The 17,264-nt window shown below is 44.9% G+C and overlaps 2 protein-coding genes across 3 annotated transcripts in view; one reads left to right on the forward strand and one right to left on the reverse strand.

Annotated features, from left to right (window-relative positions):
- spata2 (spermatogenesis associated 2) overlaps positions 1-15,179 on the reverse strand; it is a 33,439-nt gene extending 18,260 nt beyond the window's left edge. The window contains exons 1-2 of one of the 2 annotated variants that reach the window (XM_041204920.1): positions 15,085-15,179; positions 12,178-12,603 (exon numbers count right to left, since the gene is read on the reverse strand). In XM_041204920.1, coding sequence (XP_041060854.1) covers positions 12,178-12,489 — 312 coding nt within the window. In that variant the 5' untranslated portion in view covers positions 12,490-12,603; positions 15,085-15,179. Of the gene's footprint in view, positions 1-12,177; positions 12,604-14,856 lie in introns of both variants that reach the window. The other variant, XM_041204921.1, reaches the window with a different exon arrangement.
- A 33-nt stretch (positions 15,180-15,212) lies between these two features.
- The window catches only part of rnf114 (ring finger protein 114), a 29,344-nt gene continuing 27,292 nt past the window's right edge, over positions 15,213-17,264 (forward strand). Inside the window, exon 1 of the mRNA XM_041205047.1 lies at positions 15,213-15,280. The gene's annotated coding sequence lies outside the window, so the exon portion shown is untranslated. The remainder of the gene's footprint in view (positions 15,281-17,264) is intronic.

A 17,264-nucleotide genomic window follows, 5' to 3' on the forward strand; every position in this document is an offset into this window, starting at 1 on the left:
TCCAGCATCTGCAGTTTTTTTGTTTTTAATTCAAACTTTGCTCCTTGCACGAACCCCCCCCCCCCTCCCAACGCCACCTAAGTGGAACATCTCAAACAGGGCAGTTCAGGATGGTTTCCTCAGCCCATCCAAAGTGAGGCAATTTGCAAATACTATGGGTACGCAGGAGCAGACCAAAGGACTGGAACTCGCAAAAGACAACAGGTTTGGTAAATGACAAAATGCTTTAAAAAAATGGGGATAAAGATTGTATCCATTAATGTGCGTAGCAGTAAACCTATTATACAATGTGTTGCAACCTTGGATTGCCTTGCAAAGGTCAAAGCTTACCTGCTGTTTCTGCAGGAGTGTGCAATGCTGCACTTCAGCTCCTACAGGCAATAGTCAAGATGGTGGCCCCATAGGCCATCGATCTGGTTGGGAGGAAACGACTCCTGTTCCTCTGGCCTGGATATTTTGCTTGAGTGGGGGGGGGGCGGGGGGGACAACTTCACCATTTCAGAGGTTAAGGAGGTGGTGGACTCGTAACAGACGTATTATACAAGAATGCTCCGCCCCGGTTAATTCACAAGTATATCCCAGCTCAAAACAGCAAGCGGCTGGTGGTCCTTCAGCAGCTCCCGCTGCTGCTGGCAACTTCCAGGCCAGTCATTCTGGGTATTGAGTTCAACTGCATCATCGATGCAGCTCGACGATCCAACAGGGCTGACAGCAGACTGGATGCCACGTCCAGACTCCTGATGGAAACAGTAAAGGATACCAAGCTGCATGGAAAAACTGAAAAGAAAGGACAGCCCAGGAGAGACTATTAAAGTCTCCAGAACACAAAATATGACAGAGTGTTTGGAAAGGGCTAGAAATCTAACTTCAAGCACATCAAAAGGGACGACAGTGAGAAAGGGATGACAGTGAGAAAGGGACAGGAAATACAGGACTGAAGGTGTTGTATCTGAATGCACGCAGTATACGAAATAAGGTAAATGAGCTTGTAGCGCAGATTGAAATTGGCAGGTATGATGTGGTGGGCATCACGGAGACATGGCTGCAAGGGAATCAGGACTGGGAGCTAAATATCCAAGGATATACAACCTATCGAAAAGATAGGCAGGTTGGCAGAGGGGGTGGGGTTGCTTTGATAGTAAATGAAATTAAATCGATAGCAAGAAATGATGTAGGGTCAGATGATGTAGAATCTGTGTGGGTAGAGTTGAGGAACCGCAAAGATAAAAAAACCATAATGGGAGTTATGTACAGGCCTCCGAACAGCAGTCAGGACGTGGGGCACAAGATACACCAGCAGATAGAAAAGGCATGTAAGAAAGGCAAGGTTACAGTGATCATGGGGGATTTCAATATGCAGGTAGACTGGGAAAATCAGGTTGGTAGTGGATCCCAAGAAAAGGAATTTGTGGAATGTCTATGAGATGGAGTTTTTGGAGCAGCTTGTGGTGGAGCCCACTAGGGAACAGGCAAATCCTAGATTTAGTGATGTGTAATGAGGCAGATTTGATAAGGGAGCTTAAGGTGAAGGAACCCTTAGGAGGAAGTGACCATAATATGATAGACTTTACCCAGCAATTTGAGAGGAAAAAGCTGGAATCAGATGTAACGGTATTACAGTTGAATAAAGGCAACTACAGAGGCATGAGGGAGGAGCTGGCCAGAATTGACTGGGAGATGAGCCTAGCAGGAAAGACAGTGCAACAGCAATGGCAGGAGTTTCTGGGAGACACAGCAAAAATTCATCCCTAAGAAGAAGCAGCATACTAAAGGGAGGACGAGGCAACCATGGCTGACAAGGGAAGTCAGGGACAGTATAAAAGCTAAAGAGGAAGCATATAATGCGGTGAAGAGCAGTGAGAAACCAGGGGATTGAGAAGCCTACAAAGACCAACACAGGACAACTAAAAAAGAAATAAGGAGGGAGAAGATTAAATATGAGGGTAAACTAGCCAGTAATATAAAAGAAGATTGCAAGAGGTTTTTTATAAATAGAGAGGGTAATAGAGAGGCAAAAGTAGACATTGGGCCGCTGGAAAATGACACTGGAGAAGTAGTGGGGAACAAAGAAATGGTGGAGGAACTGAATAGGTACTTTGCGTCTTCACGGTGGAAGACACGAGTAACATCCCCAAAGTTCAAGAGAGTCGGGGGCAGAGGTGAGTACGGTGGTCATTACCAAGGAGAAGGTGCTAGGAAAACTGAAATGTCTGAAGGTGGATAAATCACCTGGACCAGATGGATTACACCCCAGAGTTCTGAAGGAGATAGCTGAAGAGATAATGGAGGCATTAGTGGTGATCTTTCAGGAATCACTTGAGTCAGGGAGGGTCCCAGAGGACTGGAAAATCGCTAATGCAACCCCCCGCCGTTTAAGAAGGGAGTGAGGCAAAAGACAGGAAATTACAGGCCGATTAGCCTGACCTCGGTCGTTGGTAAGATTTTAGAGTCCATTATTAAGGATGAGATTTCAGAATACGTGGAAATGCGTGGTAAAATAGGGCAAAGTCAGCATGGTTTCATCAAAGGGAGGTCATGCTTGACAAATCTGTTAAAAGTCTTTGAAGAGGTAACGAGTAGGTTAGACAAAGGAGAGCCAATGGATGTTATCTACTTGGACTTCCAGAATGTCTTTGACAAGGTGCCACACAGGAGGCTGCTTAGTAAGATAAGAGCCCATGGTGTTAGAGGCAAGGTACTTGCATGGAAAGAAGATTGGCTGTCTGGCAGGAGGCTGAGAGTGGGGATAAGGGGGTCCTTCTCAGGATGGCAGCCGGTGACTAGTGGAGTTCCGCAAGGGTCAGTGTTGGGACCACAACTTTTCACTTTATACATTAATGATCTAGATGAAGGAACTGAGGGCATCCTGGCTAAGTTTGCAGATGACAGAAAGATAGGTGGAGGGACAGGTAGTATTGAGGAGGCGGGAAGCTGCAGAAGGATTTGGACAGTTTAGGAGAATGGGCAAAGAAGTGGCAAATGGAATACAATGTGGGGAAATGTGAGGTCATACACTTTGGTAACAAGAATAGAGGCATAGACTATTTTCTAAATGGGGAGAGAATTCAGAAATCTGGAGTGCAAAGGGACTTGGGAGCCCTAGTTCAGGATTCTCTGAAGATTAACTTGCAGGTTGAGTCAGTGGTTAGGAAGGCAAATGCAATGTTAGCATTTATTTCGAGAGGACCAGAATATAAAAGCAGGGATGTGCTGCTGAGAGGTTATAAGGCTCTGGTCAGACCACATTTAGAATATTGTGAGCAATTTTGGGCCTTGTATTTCAGGAAGGATATGCTGGCCCTGGAGAGGGTCCAGAAGAGGTTCACGAGAACGATCCCAGGAATGAAAGGCTTAACATATGAGGAACGTTTGAGGACTCTGGGTCTATACGCGATGGAGTTTAGAAGGGTGAGGGGGGATCTGATTGAAATTTACAGAACACTGAAAGGCCTGGATAGATTGGACGGTGGTGGGGGGGGGGGATGTTTCCATTAGTAGGAGAGACTAGGACCCGAGGGCACAGTCTCAGAGTAAAGGGAAGACCTTTTAGAACAGAGATGAGGAGAAACTTCTTTAGCCAGAGAGTGGTGAATCTATGGAATTCATTGCCACTGGTCATTGAGTGTATTTAAGACTAAGATAGATAGGTTCTTGATTGGTAAGGGGATCAAAGGTTACGGGGAGAAGGCGGGAGAATGGGGTTAAGAAACTTATCAGCCATGATTGAATGGCGGAGCAGACTCGATGGGCCAAATGGCCTAATTTCTACTCCTATGCCTTAGGGTCTTATGACATTTTCAGCAACCCTGCAGATGGAACGCAGCGTAGCTACACCTGGTCACGGCCAGACGGGTCCAGACGTTCCAGGACAGACTTCCTTTTCATGTCCCATGCATTCACAGTCAGATCCACCAACATCAAGCCCGTGTCCTTCTCTGACCACTGCCTCCTACTGGCTGACTGTCACTTATAGGAAGACCAGAGGGTTGGCAGTGGGGGAACAGGGAATAAGAAAACTAACTGTGCAACTGCTGATCCCAGAGAACATGGAGGAGCTCAAGAGGGATTACAAAGATTGGAGAGCAACCAAGGAGAACATCAAGAAGTCTTTCATCCTCAAAAGGTGTCCAGAAAGCCAGAAAGGAACAGAGGGAAATGTCACGACTCCAGGAAAGCATGCAAAACCAGCTCTAGCTGCAGTGAATGGCGGGGGAGGGGGTCAATATCAAGGAGGAACTCCAAGAGGTGAAGAGCCAGCAAGCCTCACTCTTTGCCTCAGAGGCCTCCAAGATCATCTTCCATCCCAGAGTCCGCTCAGTGGAGCAGGATGAGACGTGCTCACATTTCTTCTTCCAAAAATGTTGAGAGAGAGCTCGGTGATCAGCAGCCTAAAGGAAGAAAAAGGCTCAATAAAGTCATTACAGTCCGACATTTTGAGGAGCAGCAAATCCTTTTATGCCGAATTGTACGACATGAAACCCACAGACAGCATGGCCTACCAGTCCTTCCTGTCCTCTATCACGGAGGTCTTAGACGACAGTAAATGGGAGAGTCTGGACAAACCGCTAACTCATGAAGAACTGACTAAGGCCCTCGAATCCTTCGAGAAGAGCGAAACTCCCAGAAGCAACAGCTTACCAGCTGAGTTATATTCTGCTCTGTCGGACTGGATCGGCCCAGACCTGCTAGAAGTGTACAAGAGTATGCTTCTGGACGGCAGCATGTCAGAATCCATGAGAAAAGGCATCATCGTCCTCATCTACAAGCAGAGGGATGAAAAGGGAGGAAATTAGAAATTGGCGACCCATCTCACTGTTGAATGTGGACTGTAAAATTCTGTCCAAGGTCATCGCCAGTCAGGTCAGGTCTGCAGTGGGTGATCCATCCTGAGCAGACCGTGCAGACCTGAGCAGACCCTATGTACAGGACAGGGGTGTGGACACCTGCCTCAGCCTGGACCAGGAGAAGGCCTTTGACAGAGTATCACACCCCTACATGGTGATGTGCTCCAAAATAGGGTTTGAGGAGGGAATCCGCAACTGGATCCAACTGCTCTACACAATCAGTAGCGCAGTTTCAAACAATGGGTGGGAATCAGAAAGCTTTCCAATTAAATCTGGAGTAAGGCAGGGCTGCCCTCTCTCCCATCCTGTTTGTGTGTTGCATAGAACCCTTTGCTGAGTCCATCTGGAAGGATCCAGGCATAAGGGGAATGATGATCCCAAGCAGCAGAGGCACTCAGGTTAAAGCCTCCCTATACATGGACAATGTCAGTCTTCTGCTCAAATCCGCTGTTGGTGTGCAGGCTGATCAACATCTGCAACCTGTTCGAACTGGCCTCAGGAGCCAAGGTAAATCGTGGCAAGAGCGAGGCCATGTTCTTTGGGAACTGGGCTGACTGATCCTTTGTCCCCTTCATCGTCAGGTCAGACAGCCTGAAGACATTGGGGATATGGTTTGGAGGGACCAAGGCATGCATTAGAAATAGGAAGGAGAGAGTGGCTATGGTGAAAAGAAAACTGGGCATGTGGGAACAATGCTCTCTCTCCATTGTGGGCAAGAACCTGGTCAACAGGTGTAAGGCACTCGGGTGTTGCTGTACAGGCTGCTGTATTCTGGCATGTCTGGCCCATCCCTCACTCCAGCGCAGTGGCGATCACCCAAGCCATCTTTCGTTAGATCTGGAGGTCGAAGATGGATCGTATTTATAGGGACATGATCTAGAAGCCTCTAGATAAAGGGGGAAAAAAATGTGCCCAATGTCACCCTCATCCTGATAACCACCGTTGTGTGTGGCTGCATTAAGCTGTGCGTAGACCCTTGGTACGCAAACACCAAGTGTCACTACATGCTGACCCTGGTGTTGCAAAGGATGGGCCTGGCCACACTGTTGCGGAACGCTCCAAGTAGTTGGACCCGTCCCTCGTGGAAATATTAATGCAGAGAAACACCTTTGACCACAAGTCCCATCAGACAGTCGTCAGCATGTAATGTCCTCAAGGCCCTGCAGAGAAAGGAGATGGTGCATCCTGATGGTTGGTTCCCCAAGCAGACTGTCAAAGTCATTTTGAGAATGCCTCATTGCTAGAATTTTCTAACAAGCACCAAGACATAGCTTGGCTGGTGATGAGAAAGGCCCTCCCCATCAGATCCTTCCTACACACCAGGAGTCTCACCCCCGCTGCACATTGCCCGCGAGGTGGCTGTGGTGGGGAAGAGACCGTTGTTCACCTCCTTATGGAATGTGCCTTTGCAAAGGTGGTGTGGAGAGAGATGCAGTGGTTTTTGTCAAGGTTCATCCCGAGCAGTGCTGTGACACAGGACTCTTGTGCTCTACAGGCTGTTCCCTGGGACTCACACTGAGACAAACATCTACTGCAGCTGGAGGATCATCACCTCAGTAAAGACACTCTTTGGTCTGCCTGAAACTTGGTGGTCTTCCAGTGCAAAGAATAGTCCCTGACCGAGTGCTGCAGACTGGCACATTCCAAGGTCCAGAGCTACGTGCTGAGGGCCGCACTAAAGTTTGGGGCTGCCGCCGCAAAGAGGAAAGGTCACTGTCTATGACCTTTCTGCCAGAGTGCATCAAGGGGCTGAGAATTGTATAGACCCCTCGGACTGTATGACTAGCAAGGAATGTACGCAGTGAATACTAAATGTATCGTAATCATACTGAAGCACCTGGAGTGCAATATGATCTAGGTCTACAACTTGAGTACCATTGCACTGCTTGACCGTCTGCAAAGACGATGTTGAAATGTCTGTAATGTTCATTGATTGTATTGAAGCATTTCATGATCTATGCGGAAAATTGAATATGACTGCACCTTTTGTGATGGCCATTCTGAAACATTTTGTAATGTTCTTTCAGATATTTTATGAATATAGTATATTTTTCCCAGAAAAAGTCAGCAGCACCTAGAGGAGAGCGCCTGTCCCAGGGTCCTTGTCTCACAGTCAGCAGCACCTAGAGGATGTAGTCTATCTAGAACATCTAGTCTATACTCAAGTAGGAGTAAGGGTAAAATAAAGGCAAGGATCCATATTCTATTTAGTTAAGATATGTCTGGGGTGCTCAGTCCCGCGATTTGCACATTCTGCACTATGTGGGAAATCCTAGATGCTCCTGGTGGTCTGGATGACCATGTGTGCAGGAGGTGCCTCCGACTAGAGCAACTCGAGCTCTGGGTCTTAGAGCTTGAGCGGTAGCTGGGGGCACTACTGTGCATTGGCATAAGGTAAATAACGTTAAGGAGTTAAATGCGTGACTCAGAGATTGGTGTGGGAGGAATGGGTTTCAGTTCATGGGGCACTGGCATCAGAACTGGGGTAGAAAGGAGCTGTTTTGTTCGGACGGGCTTCACTTGAACCATGCTGGGACCAGTCTCCTGGCAAATCGAATAACTATGACTGTGGAGAGGGCTTTAAACTAAATAGAGGGGCGGGGGGCGGTATTCTGGAAAAGATATAAGTAGGCTTACAAAGCAAAAGACTATGGCAGCATTGCAGGGCAGCTATTTAGCCAATGATAGCCAGTGTGTGACAAGAAGGGACAGAGTGTACAAGCATTAAAAAAAGCAGCAAATAGGGTTGGGGATGGGGCGGGGGGGGGTGTGTGTGTGTGTGTGTGTGCGTGCAGGTGAGGATGCTAAAAGGGCAAAATTAATGGCTCTTAAATGCACATAGTATTTGGAACTAAATAAATGAATTAATGGCACAAAAAGGTTGATGGGTATGATCTTATAGTCATTATGGAGACATGGTTACAAGGAGATCAAAGCTGGGAACTAAATATTCAGGGGTATGTGACTTTTCAAAAGGCCAGGGAGGAAAGATAGGGTGGTAGGGTAGCCTTGTTAGTACGAGATGCAATAAGTACGATAGAAAGAAATGATTTTGGATTGGAAGATGTAGAATCCATATGGGTAGAGCTAAGAAAAACAAGGGGAAGACAACATTGGTAGCAGTAGCTATGCTATAGGACAGAGAATAAATCAGGACATTAAGAGGACATGTAAAAAAGGCAGCACATTAATCATGGGTGACTTTAATCTTCACATAGATTGGGAAAATCAAATTGGCAGAGGTAGTCACGAGCAAGAATTCTTGGAGTACATTCGGTACAGTTTCCTAGAACAATATGTTGTGGATCCAACCAGGGATCAGACTATTTTGGATCTGGTAATACGTAATGAGGCAGGTTTAATAAATAATCTCAGAGTAAAAGATCCCCTAGAAAACAGTGACCATAACATGGTAGAATTTAGCATTCAGTTTGAGAGTGAGGAACTTTGGTTGGAAACAAATGCGCTAAACTTAAATAAGGGTGATTACAAAGGAATGAGGGCAGAGTTGGCTGGAGTGGACTGGGAAAGGAATTTAGCAGCAAAGACAGTTGATGAACAATAGCAGGCATTTAAGAAAATAGTTCCTGACTCACAAAGATATATCCCAGGGGAATATATAGGAAGGGGATAAGCCAACCACGGTTAACCAAGGAAGTTAGAGTGTATCAAATTGAAAGAAAAAACATATTGTGGCAAACATTAGTGATAGGTCATAGGATTGGGAAAGCTTTAAAAACCAGAACTCCATATTTGAATCGTTCCAATCTGGTTTTCATTCCTGCTTCAGAATCAAAACAGCTCTTATCAAAATCAAAATGACATCCTATATGACTGTGACAAAGGTAAACGTTCCTTCCTTGTCCTTTTCTACCTGTCTAGCCACGCCATTCTCCTCCATTCTGTCATCAAGCTGGGTGGCACTGCCCTCACCTGCTTCCATTCTTATCTAATTGTATACAGAGTATCTTTTGCAATGGCTTTTCTTCCTGCTCCCATGCTGTTACCTCTAGTTTCCCCAAAGAATCTATCTGCATGCTGCCCCTTGGTGACATTATCCAGAAAGCACAGCACGCCACCACTTCTCTCAACAGCTCTGCTGTGGCTAAGTTATCAGGCTGCTTATCTGGCGATCCAGTATTCGCTGAGCAAAAATTTCCTCCAATTAAATACTGGGAAGACTAAAGCCATTGTTTTCAGTCCCCCGCTTCCCAGCTGACTCCATTCCTCTCACTGGCTAGTGTCTGGGACTAGGCCAATTTTTTTTAAAAAATTCATTCATGGGATGTGGGCATTGCTGGAAAGGCCAGCATTTATTGCCCATCCCGAAGTGCCCTTGAGAAAGGGGTGGTGAGCTGCCTTCTTACATGCCATGTAGATACACCCACAGTGCTGTTAGAGAGAGAGGGAGTTCCAGGATTTTGACCCACTGACAGTGAAGGAACAGTGATATAGTTCCAAGTCAGGATGGTGACTGGCTTGGTGATGGTGTTCCCATCTGTCTGCTGCTCTTGCCCTTCTAGGTGGTAGTGGTCGTAGGTTTGGAAGATGCTGTCGGAGGAGGCTTGGTGAATTCCTGCAGTACATCTTGTGGTTGGTACACACTGCTGCCATTGTACGTTGGTGGTCGAGGCAGTGAACGTTTGTGGATGGGGTCTCAATCAAGTGGGCTATTTTGTCCTGGTTGGTGTCAGGCTTCTTGAGTATTGTTGGAGCTGCACTCAACCCCAAGGAAGTGGAGAGTATTCCATCACACTCCTGACTTGTGCCTTGTAGATGGTAAACAGGCTTTGGGGTGGTGAGTTACTTGCCACAGGATTGCCAGCCTCTGACCTGCTCTTATACCCACTCTATTTATATGGCTAGTCCAGTTCAGTTTCTGGTCAATGGTAACCCCCAGGATGTTGCTAGTGGGGGGGATTTGGCAATGGTAATGTCGTTGAATGTCAAGGGGAGAGGGTTCTTGTTCGAGATGGTCATTGCCTGGCACAAATGTTACTTGCCATTTGACAGCCCAAGTCTGGGTATTATCCAGGTCTTGCTGCAGTTGGACATGGACTGCTTCAATATCTGAGGAATCAAGAATGGTGCAATCAGCAGTGAGTATCTCCACTTCTGACCTTATGATGGAAGGAAGGTCGTTGATGAAGCAGCTGAAGATGATTGGGCCTAGGACACTACCCTGAGGAGCTCCTGCAGTGATGTCCTAGAACTGAGATGATTGACCTCCAACAACCACAAGCATCTTCCTTTGCGCTAGGCATGACTCCAACCATTGGAGTTTTTTCCCCTCAATTCCCACTGACTCCGGTTTTGCCAAGGCTCCTTAATGCCAAATCCATTCATAATTTGACTCAGAGGAGTTTCTAACTATATATTCATCCGATCACAAACCATCTATTCCCACCTCTGTTACATTGCCTGACTTTGCCCCCATCACAGCTCATCTGCTGCCAAAACCCTCATTCATGCCTTTGTTACCTCGAGACATGACTATTCCAATGCACTCCTGATGCTGGTCTGCCACATTCTAACCTCCCTAAACTTAAGGCCATCCAAAAGTCTGCTGCTCATTCCTTAACTCGCAGCAAGTCCCATTTCCCTGACACTCCTGTACTCACTGACCTACATTAGCTCCCAGTTGAGCAATATCTTGATTTTAAAATTCTTTTCCTCATTTTTAAACCCTCCTATCCTCACCCCTCCCTATCTTTGTAACCTCCTCCAGCCCACAATTCTCCAAAACATCTGCAGTACTCTAATTCTGGCCTCTTGAGCATCCCTGATTTTAATTGGTCCACCATTTGTGGCCATGCCATTAGTTGCTTAAACCTTAAGCTCTGGAATTCCCTCCCTATCTTGCTTTCCTCCTTTAAGGCATTCCTCACATCTGATCAAGCTCTTGGTCACCTGACCTAATACCTCCTGAAATGGCTGAGTGTCATATTTTGCTTTATGATGCTCCTGGAAGAACTCTGGGATGTTTTTATGATGTTAAAGGCACTATATAAAGAGAAGTTGTTTTCTCACAAAGCCCAGGTTGGTAACAGCAAGTGGACTCAATATGAATCAAATGACACATAGAGCACTGTCCCAGCCCAGACTTCCCCATCCTCACCTCAGACTGAAGCATCAAAAAAAAGGTTAATAACTCAAAAGTTCATTTTCAAGTGGTTTAGATTGATGGATTTTATTCCATTACATTTTGAATATTTGTGCTGTATTATAGATTTAGCTAAAAATTGTGATTAGAAGACAAGTCATTCAAACACTTCAGTTGGATGGGCTAACATCTCCTCTCAGTATTCTCTCTTTCCCAAAAGTGACAAGTGAAGCTTGCAACAGTATTGCGTTGAAATTATTATTCCACGTTCCAGCCTGAAGCTGATATTTCTCCTTCCTAGCACAAGGACACCAAGGTCAGTTGTAGTCCTGCACCACTTAAATCAGCTAACACAGCACAAGCCAAATATTCAATCTGAAATCTTCATACTCTATACTGACTCAGTGTTACATTTGTACAATAAATCCCAGGTCTGGTGCTTTTACATTGCCATATTCAAAAGGAATGGATCTACTTGAATGTTAATCAGATTGTAAACATTTGTATTAAATTCAATAACATCATCAATACTAATGGATGATATGTTTACGTTCATTGAAAATGCTGCAGTTTAACAAAATTCAGCATCAGCACTTCAAATTTTAAAACCATATTGGCATCAGTTCCTTCTATTTAGCCTGACTAGACAAAACATTCTTTCATCTTAAAATTATTTAAAAGCCATTAGAAAGTTATACAATTAAGGAATTTTCTTAAAGACACTAGCTGCTTAAGGATGTGCTTTCGATGTAAATGATAATGCATTATGTGGGAAAGAAAAACAGCTAACAGATGTCTCTAACATTAATATTCTAAAGCAAAATACTGCAGGTGCTGGAAATTTGAAATAAAAATACAAAATGTTAAGAAATATTCAGGAGGTCCAGCAGCATCTGCAGAAAGAGAAACAGAATTAACATTTGAAGTCATGATCTTTCATCAGGTGAAACATTAACTCTGTTTCTCACTCCACAGATGCTGGCAGATTTGCTATTTCCAGCATTTCCTGTTTTTATTATTAATATCCTAAAATGTATATACACAAAGCAATGTGTAACTACCCATTAAAGATTCCCATGATGCAACTAATGGTTTTGTTTTAAAAAAGACTCTCAAAGAATCAAGCACCATTTATTTGTAAACAATTTACTAGTAAATCCAAATGCATTTAGCGTTTAATTTGTAACCCATCTTCTAAGCTAGCTCAATGAATGAAATAGTTTACTGTACCTTTATTGTTTTAAATTCTTTTTTCCAGGGATATAGAAAGAGGTTAGTGCAGAAAGTTTCCAGAATTCTAAAGGCAGTGAGAAGCGCATTTAAACTTGATGTTTTGAGCATCCTCAAGGCATTCTCCACCATATCATAAAATCTAAACATCTTAAATCTTTCACTGGACTCCTGGCGATATAAATCAAGTAAGGATGTAGCCGTCTTCTTAAGGCCTGCATCATCAACTATGTGATCCTTTTCACTTAATTTTAATTCGCAAATCTGTACATATTTCCGAAACAAAGTGTCTCTGATTTTATTTGTATCCATTAGGAATGTGTCTAGGAAATAGTTCACCACAACATGCCCATGGCCTTCCTGTTTTCAGACTGGCAGTAGTTTTGAGATTACAATAACTGATGCCAGGGAAAGTGATGCACTTAACTGTAAATGAAAAGACAACAAAATAAATTAAAAATTAAACAAAGAATCTATGCCACATGAAAACAAATCACTACCTAGACATCAAGTTTATTTAAGGAAAAGAAAATAGTAAATAACAGTTGAGATTACATTTTAATCTATCAATTACTCATCCTAAAAGCAATAAAATAAAAATCCCGTCTCAAAAGGAAATAGCAAAAACCCAATTCTTAAGTGAATATGCGGTCAAAAAATTATAAAATAAAATTAACCAAAGCAGATCAAAAATGAATCACCAAAATGATAATTTACGTCAATAGGAGCTGTAAAAGGTAAAATGGTAAACTGGAATGCAAATGCTTAAAAATAATTTTTTTTGCAATACAAATATACAATAATGGGATTTCCAGAACATTAAGAACAAAAAGGTGTTCAATAAATTCTCAAAAATGAAGTCAGTTAGTTTTAAAGATGACACTGCTAGTAAACATCAACAAAGCTGTAGGCCCTTTCTATCTGACTTAATGGAAAACCCAAGCATGCGTTCTTGGAGCTGTGTGCTTGGTTTTCCTCCAAAAAAAAATGAACACTTAAAATTATGCAGTATATGTTTGAAATTCCAATTCCGTTAAACATGGTACAAAAAAACTCAAGTAATCATAACTATTTCTTACTGCAATCATTACTTTAAAAAAAACTGGTTATATAAGGAACACAGATCTATAAAGAAATGCAAAAATTGACAAGATTGCACCTTTGATGAGAGGTATTTAGGTATATACCACATAACTGAAATTTGAAACAGATTTGCTTGAAATTTTAGATGTAATTCAAAAATTAAAGAATAAAACTGCAGTAGCCCCCATCACAATGTTGAATTTTGCCATTTAATAATTTTTGTTCAAAACTGGTGCAAAAATATTTACCCAACTGTCCTATTTTTTCCTTAATTATACATTTCAGTACAGAAGAGAAATTCAGTGAACTACAAGCAATTAATGTTTACATACAAAATATTCTTATCCTTCTTCTTGAAGGTATATGGCTGTATATTTCCAATTTGTGTCTTAAACTTCTACCACTTAAGAAACAAAAAGTAATTTGCAAGAATAAAATATAAAATGCCCATTTCCAAACACCATTTATTCTATTTATAGCATAAATGTGTACAATTGCTCTGTCAAGTATTATTTCTGGTTTTATTTTAAATCCTGAAAGTAGTTAATCTGCCAATAATTTAAAGCACATATTGGCCACCATACATTTCTGTTAATTAACAGTTTGTGTGCTTTCAGCTGAACTATGTATAATTGTCACCAATGTATACAAGCGGAACACAAAAACAGTACTGGAGTTTGCACACTGATAATTTAAATTTTCAATTCATCAATATTTCATACTCTTACAGCAATAGTAAGGGTTAAGGGAATGGTATAGATTCAATATTCTCCTTGAAAGGGGGTGTGTAATCACTCAGCTCCTTTGTATGTTTTCATTGTTCATCTAGGACAATACACTCAATTTCAAAATCCTGTCTCAAGTATAATTTATTTCAATTGATTGAGAAGATGCTTTTTCAATATTAATATTAAAGCCATTTCCAACAAATTAGAGATGCATTTAAGAAGTCTCTCACACATCTCATACTTCAAAGCATATACATAAACTAACAGTAAACAATTGATTTTAAGTTGTTGGTTTCTCAGGCCCTAACTATCTGGACCTTGGGCTGTGCCTATTTTAGGCCACATCCCCACAGGACGTGTTTGACCGTAGCCTTAAAAGGTCAGGAAGGTCTAAACACTGCTCCATTTTAACAGCATAAATTTGTTCCAGGCCATCTTGTGGGTGGTGGACTAGTTGGTAACCAAATTATGTGCTATACAAATTATATCGCTATCTACATACTGTAGCATCATAAACACTAGCCCATCTGCAGAAGCTGAAAATGCACCAAAACCGGGTTCTACGACTTCAAATTCAACAGGTTAAATCTGAGCTATGCTCAGAAGGCAGGACTCGTTGCTCCAACAAAAAAATAACTGCCCCTATCAACTTAGAACCACCACAGTTTCGAAATTAACAAGATTTAAATTTGAACACAAATTGATCCTTCATCATATTACAGACTTTACTGACAGCTCAATTTAGAGCTGCGCTTTGCGGATGCCTGTTTTAAAATTAAAACTCTGTCAGAGGTTGCACAGGGAACTGCATTTTCTGCTGCTCCAGCAACAAAAATACAATGCGGGCTACTAGAACATACAAACCCACATTGAGTCCCCAGCAATATTATGTAGGCCCACTACCACTTGAATGGCACGCTAATATGATGCCGCCATCTTTAGTCCATCCAGCAATTCTTGCATCTCAATCAGAGACATTTCCATGAGGATTTATGCTTTTCTCGCCTTAGCCCCGACTTTGACCATGTTATAACGATGCTGATATGGGATGTGGCGCAATGACGGACAATCAGAGATGGTTAATAAACACGCTCACCTGCCTCCACCTCCAACGGCAGAGAGGCCAGCACCTGCTCGCCCTCTGATTGGCTCGCGCCAGTTTCCGGGTCCTCCCTGGAGACCTTTGAACCCTGGTCTGGTGCGCCTGCGCGCTGGTACTGGAGGGAGCCGGTGCGCCTGCGCACTAGATTCATGGGGTTGCTGTCCAACTAACAGCAGCTCAGCCGTTTCAGGTAAGTTTCTGATTTATGCCGAACCAACTAATAAGGACTTAAATATTTATTTCATTTTAATTTGCAGTAGAATTTATTTATACTTCACAAGTAAAGTGGCTGTGAGGGAGCTTTTTAATATGAGTGAGCAAAGTGTCTCATATACCTGGAAATATTAAGTTACAACATTGAGTCAAACCATTCGGCCCAACCATTCTGTAAGTGCTCCATACCAGCAAATAATTAATATTCCTTCAAACCCTCTTAGGTCAGTTTTTTACGAGCTTAGAGCTTGTTTTAGATATTTTCTTGGATACAATGGTTCTGGTGGCTCTCATGAGTGGTCTGAGTATCATGTATTTAAAGGTGTGTGCCCAATATCTAACTAAATTGCTGTATAAACTCAGAGGTGTAACAGTATTAGCACTTTGTGACCGGAACTGGCTATCTACATTACAACACTAACAACATTTCAGAGGTACTTCATTAGCTGTAAAGTGGTTTGAGACATCCTGAGATCATGAAAGGCAGTATGGAAATGCTAATTCTTTCTTTCCTTTCTATTTGTGTCTTTCCCACATGGTCTTATGTGGGCCTCACCAGGGCCATTCTTCTGGGGTCCCTTCTGCACAACGGTATGGCATGCTTCTCATTACCCCCCCCCCCACCCCCCCACCCCCTCCCACCCCCTCCCACCCCCCCACCCCCTCCCACCCCCCCACCCCCCCCACCCCCCCACACCCCCACCCCCTCCCACACCCCCACCCCCTCCCACACCCCCCCCCACCCCCCCATCTTCCTCCCCCCCCACCCTTTCATCTTCCTCCCCCCCCCCTTTCATCTTCCTCCCCCCCCCCACCCTTTCATCTTCCTCCCCCCCCCACCCTTTCATCTTCCTCCCCCCCCCACCCTTTCATCTTCCTCCCCCCCCCACCCTTTCATCTTCCTCCCCCCCCCACCCTTTCATCTTCCTCCCCCCCCCACCCTTTCATCTTCCTCCCCCCCCCACCCTTTCATCTTCCTCCCCCCCCCACCCTTTCATCTTCCTCCCCCCCCCACCCTTTCATCTTCCTCCCCCCCCCCACCCTTTCATCTTCCTCCCCCCCCCCACCCTTTCATCTTCCTCCCCCCCCCCCACCCTTTCATCTTCCTCCCCCCCCCCACCCTTTCATCTTCCTCCCCCCCCCACCCTTTCATCTTCCTCCCCCCCCCACCCTTTCATCTTCCTCCCCCCCCCACCCTTTCATCTTCCTCCCCCCCCCCCTTTCATCTTCCTCCCCCCCCCTTTCATCTTCCTCCCCCCCCCCTTTCATCTTCCTCCCCCCCCCCCTTTCATCTTCCTCCCCCCCCCCTTTCATCTTCCTCCCCCCCCCCCCCTTTCATCTTCCTCCCCCCCCCACCCTTTCATCTTCCTCCCCCCCCCACCCTTTCATCTTCCTCCCCCCCCCCACCCTTTCATCTTCCTCCCCCCCCCCCACCCTTTCATCTTCCTCCCCCCCCCCACCCTTTCATCTTCCTCCCCCCCCCCCACCCTTTCATCTTCCTCCCCCCCCCCACCCTTTCATCTTCCTCCCCCCCCCACCCTTTCATCTTCCTCCCCCCCCCACCCTTTCATCTTCTCCCCCCCCCCACCCTTTCATCTTCCTCCCCCCCCCCCACCCTTTCATCTTCCTCCCCCCCACCCACCCTTTCATCTTCCTCCCCCCCCCCACCCTTTCATCTTCCTCCCCCCCCCACCCTTTCATCTTCCTCCCCCCCCCCACCCTTTCATCTTCCTCCCCCCCCCACCCTTTCATCTTCCTCCCCCCACCCTTTCATCTTCCTCCCCCCACCCTTCATCTTCCTCCCCCCCCCCCTTTCATCTTCCTCCCCCCCCCCCACCCTTTCATCTTCCTCCCCCCCCCTTTCATCTTCCTCCCCCCCCCCACCCTTTCATCTTCCTCCCCCCACCCACCCTTTCATCTTCCTCCCCCCCCCCACCCACCCTTTCATCTTCCTCCCCCCC

The sequence above is a fragment of the Carcharodon carcharias genome, chromosome 14, assembly GCF_017639515.1.
Source record: "Carcharodon carcharias isolate sCarCar2 chromosome 14, sCarCar2.pri, whole genome shotgun sequence".
NCBI classification, from domain to species: Eukaryota; Metazoa; Chordata; class Chondrichthyes; order Lamniformes; family Lamnidae; genus Carcharodon; species Carcharodon carcharias.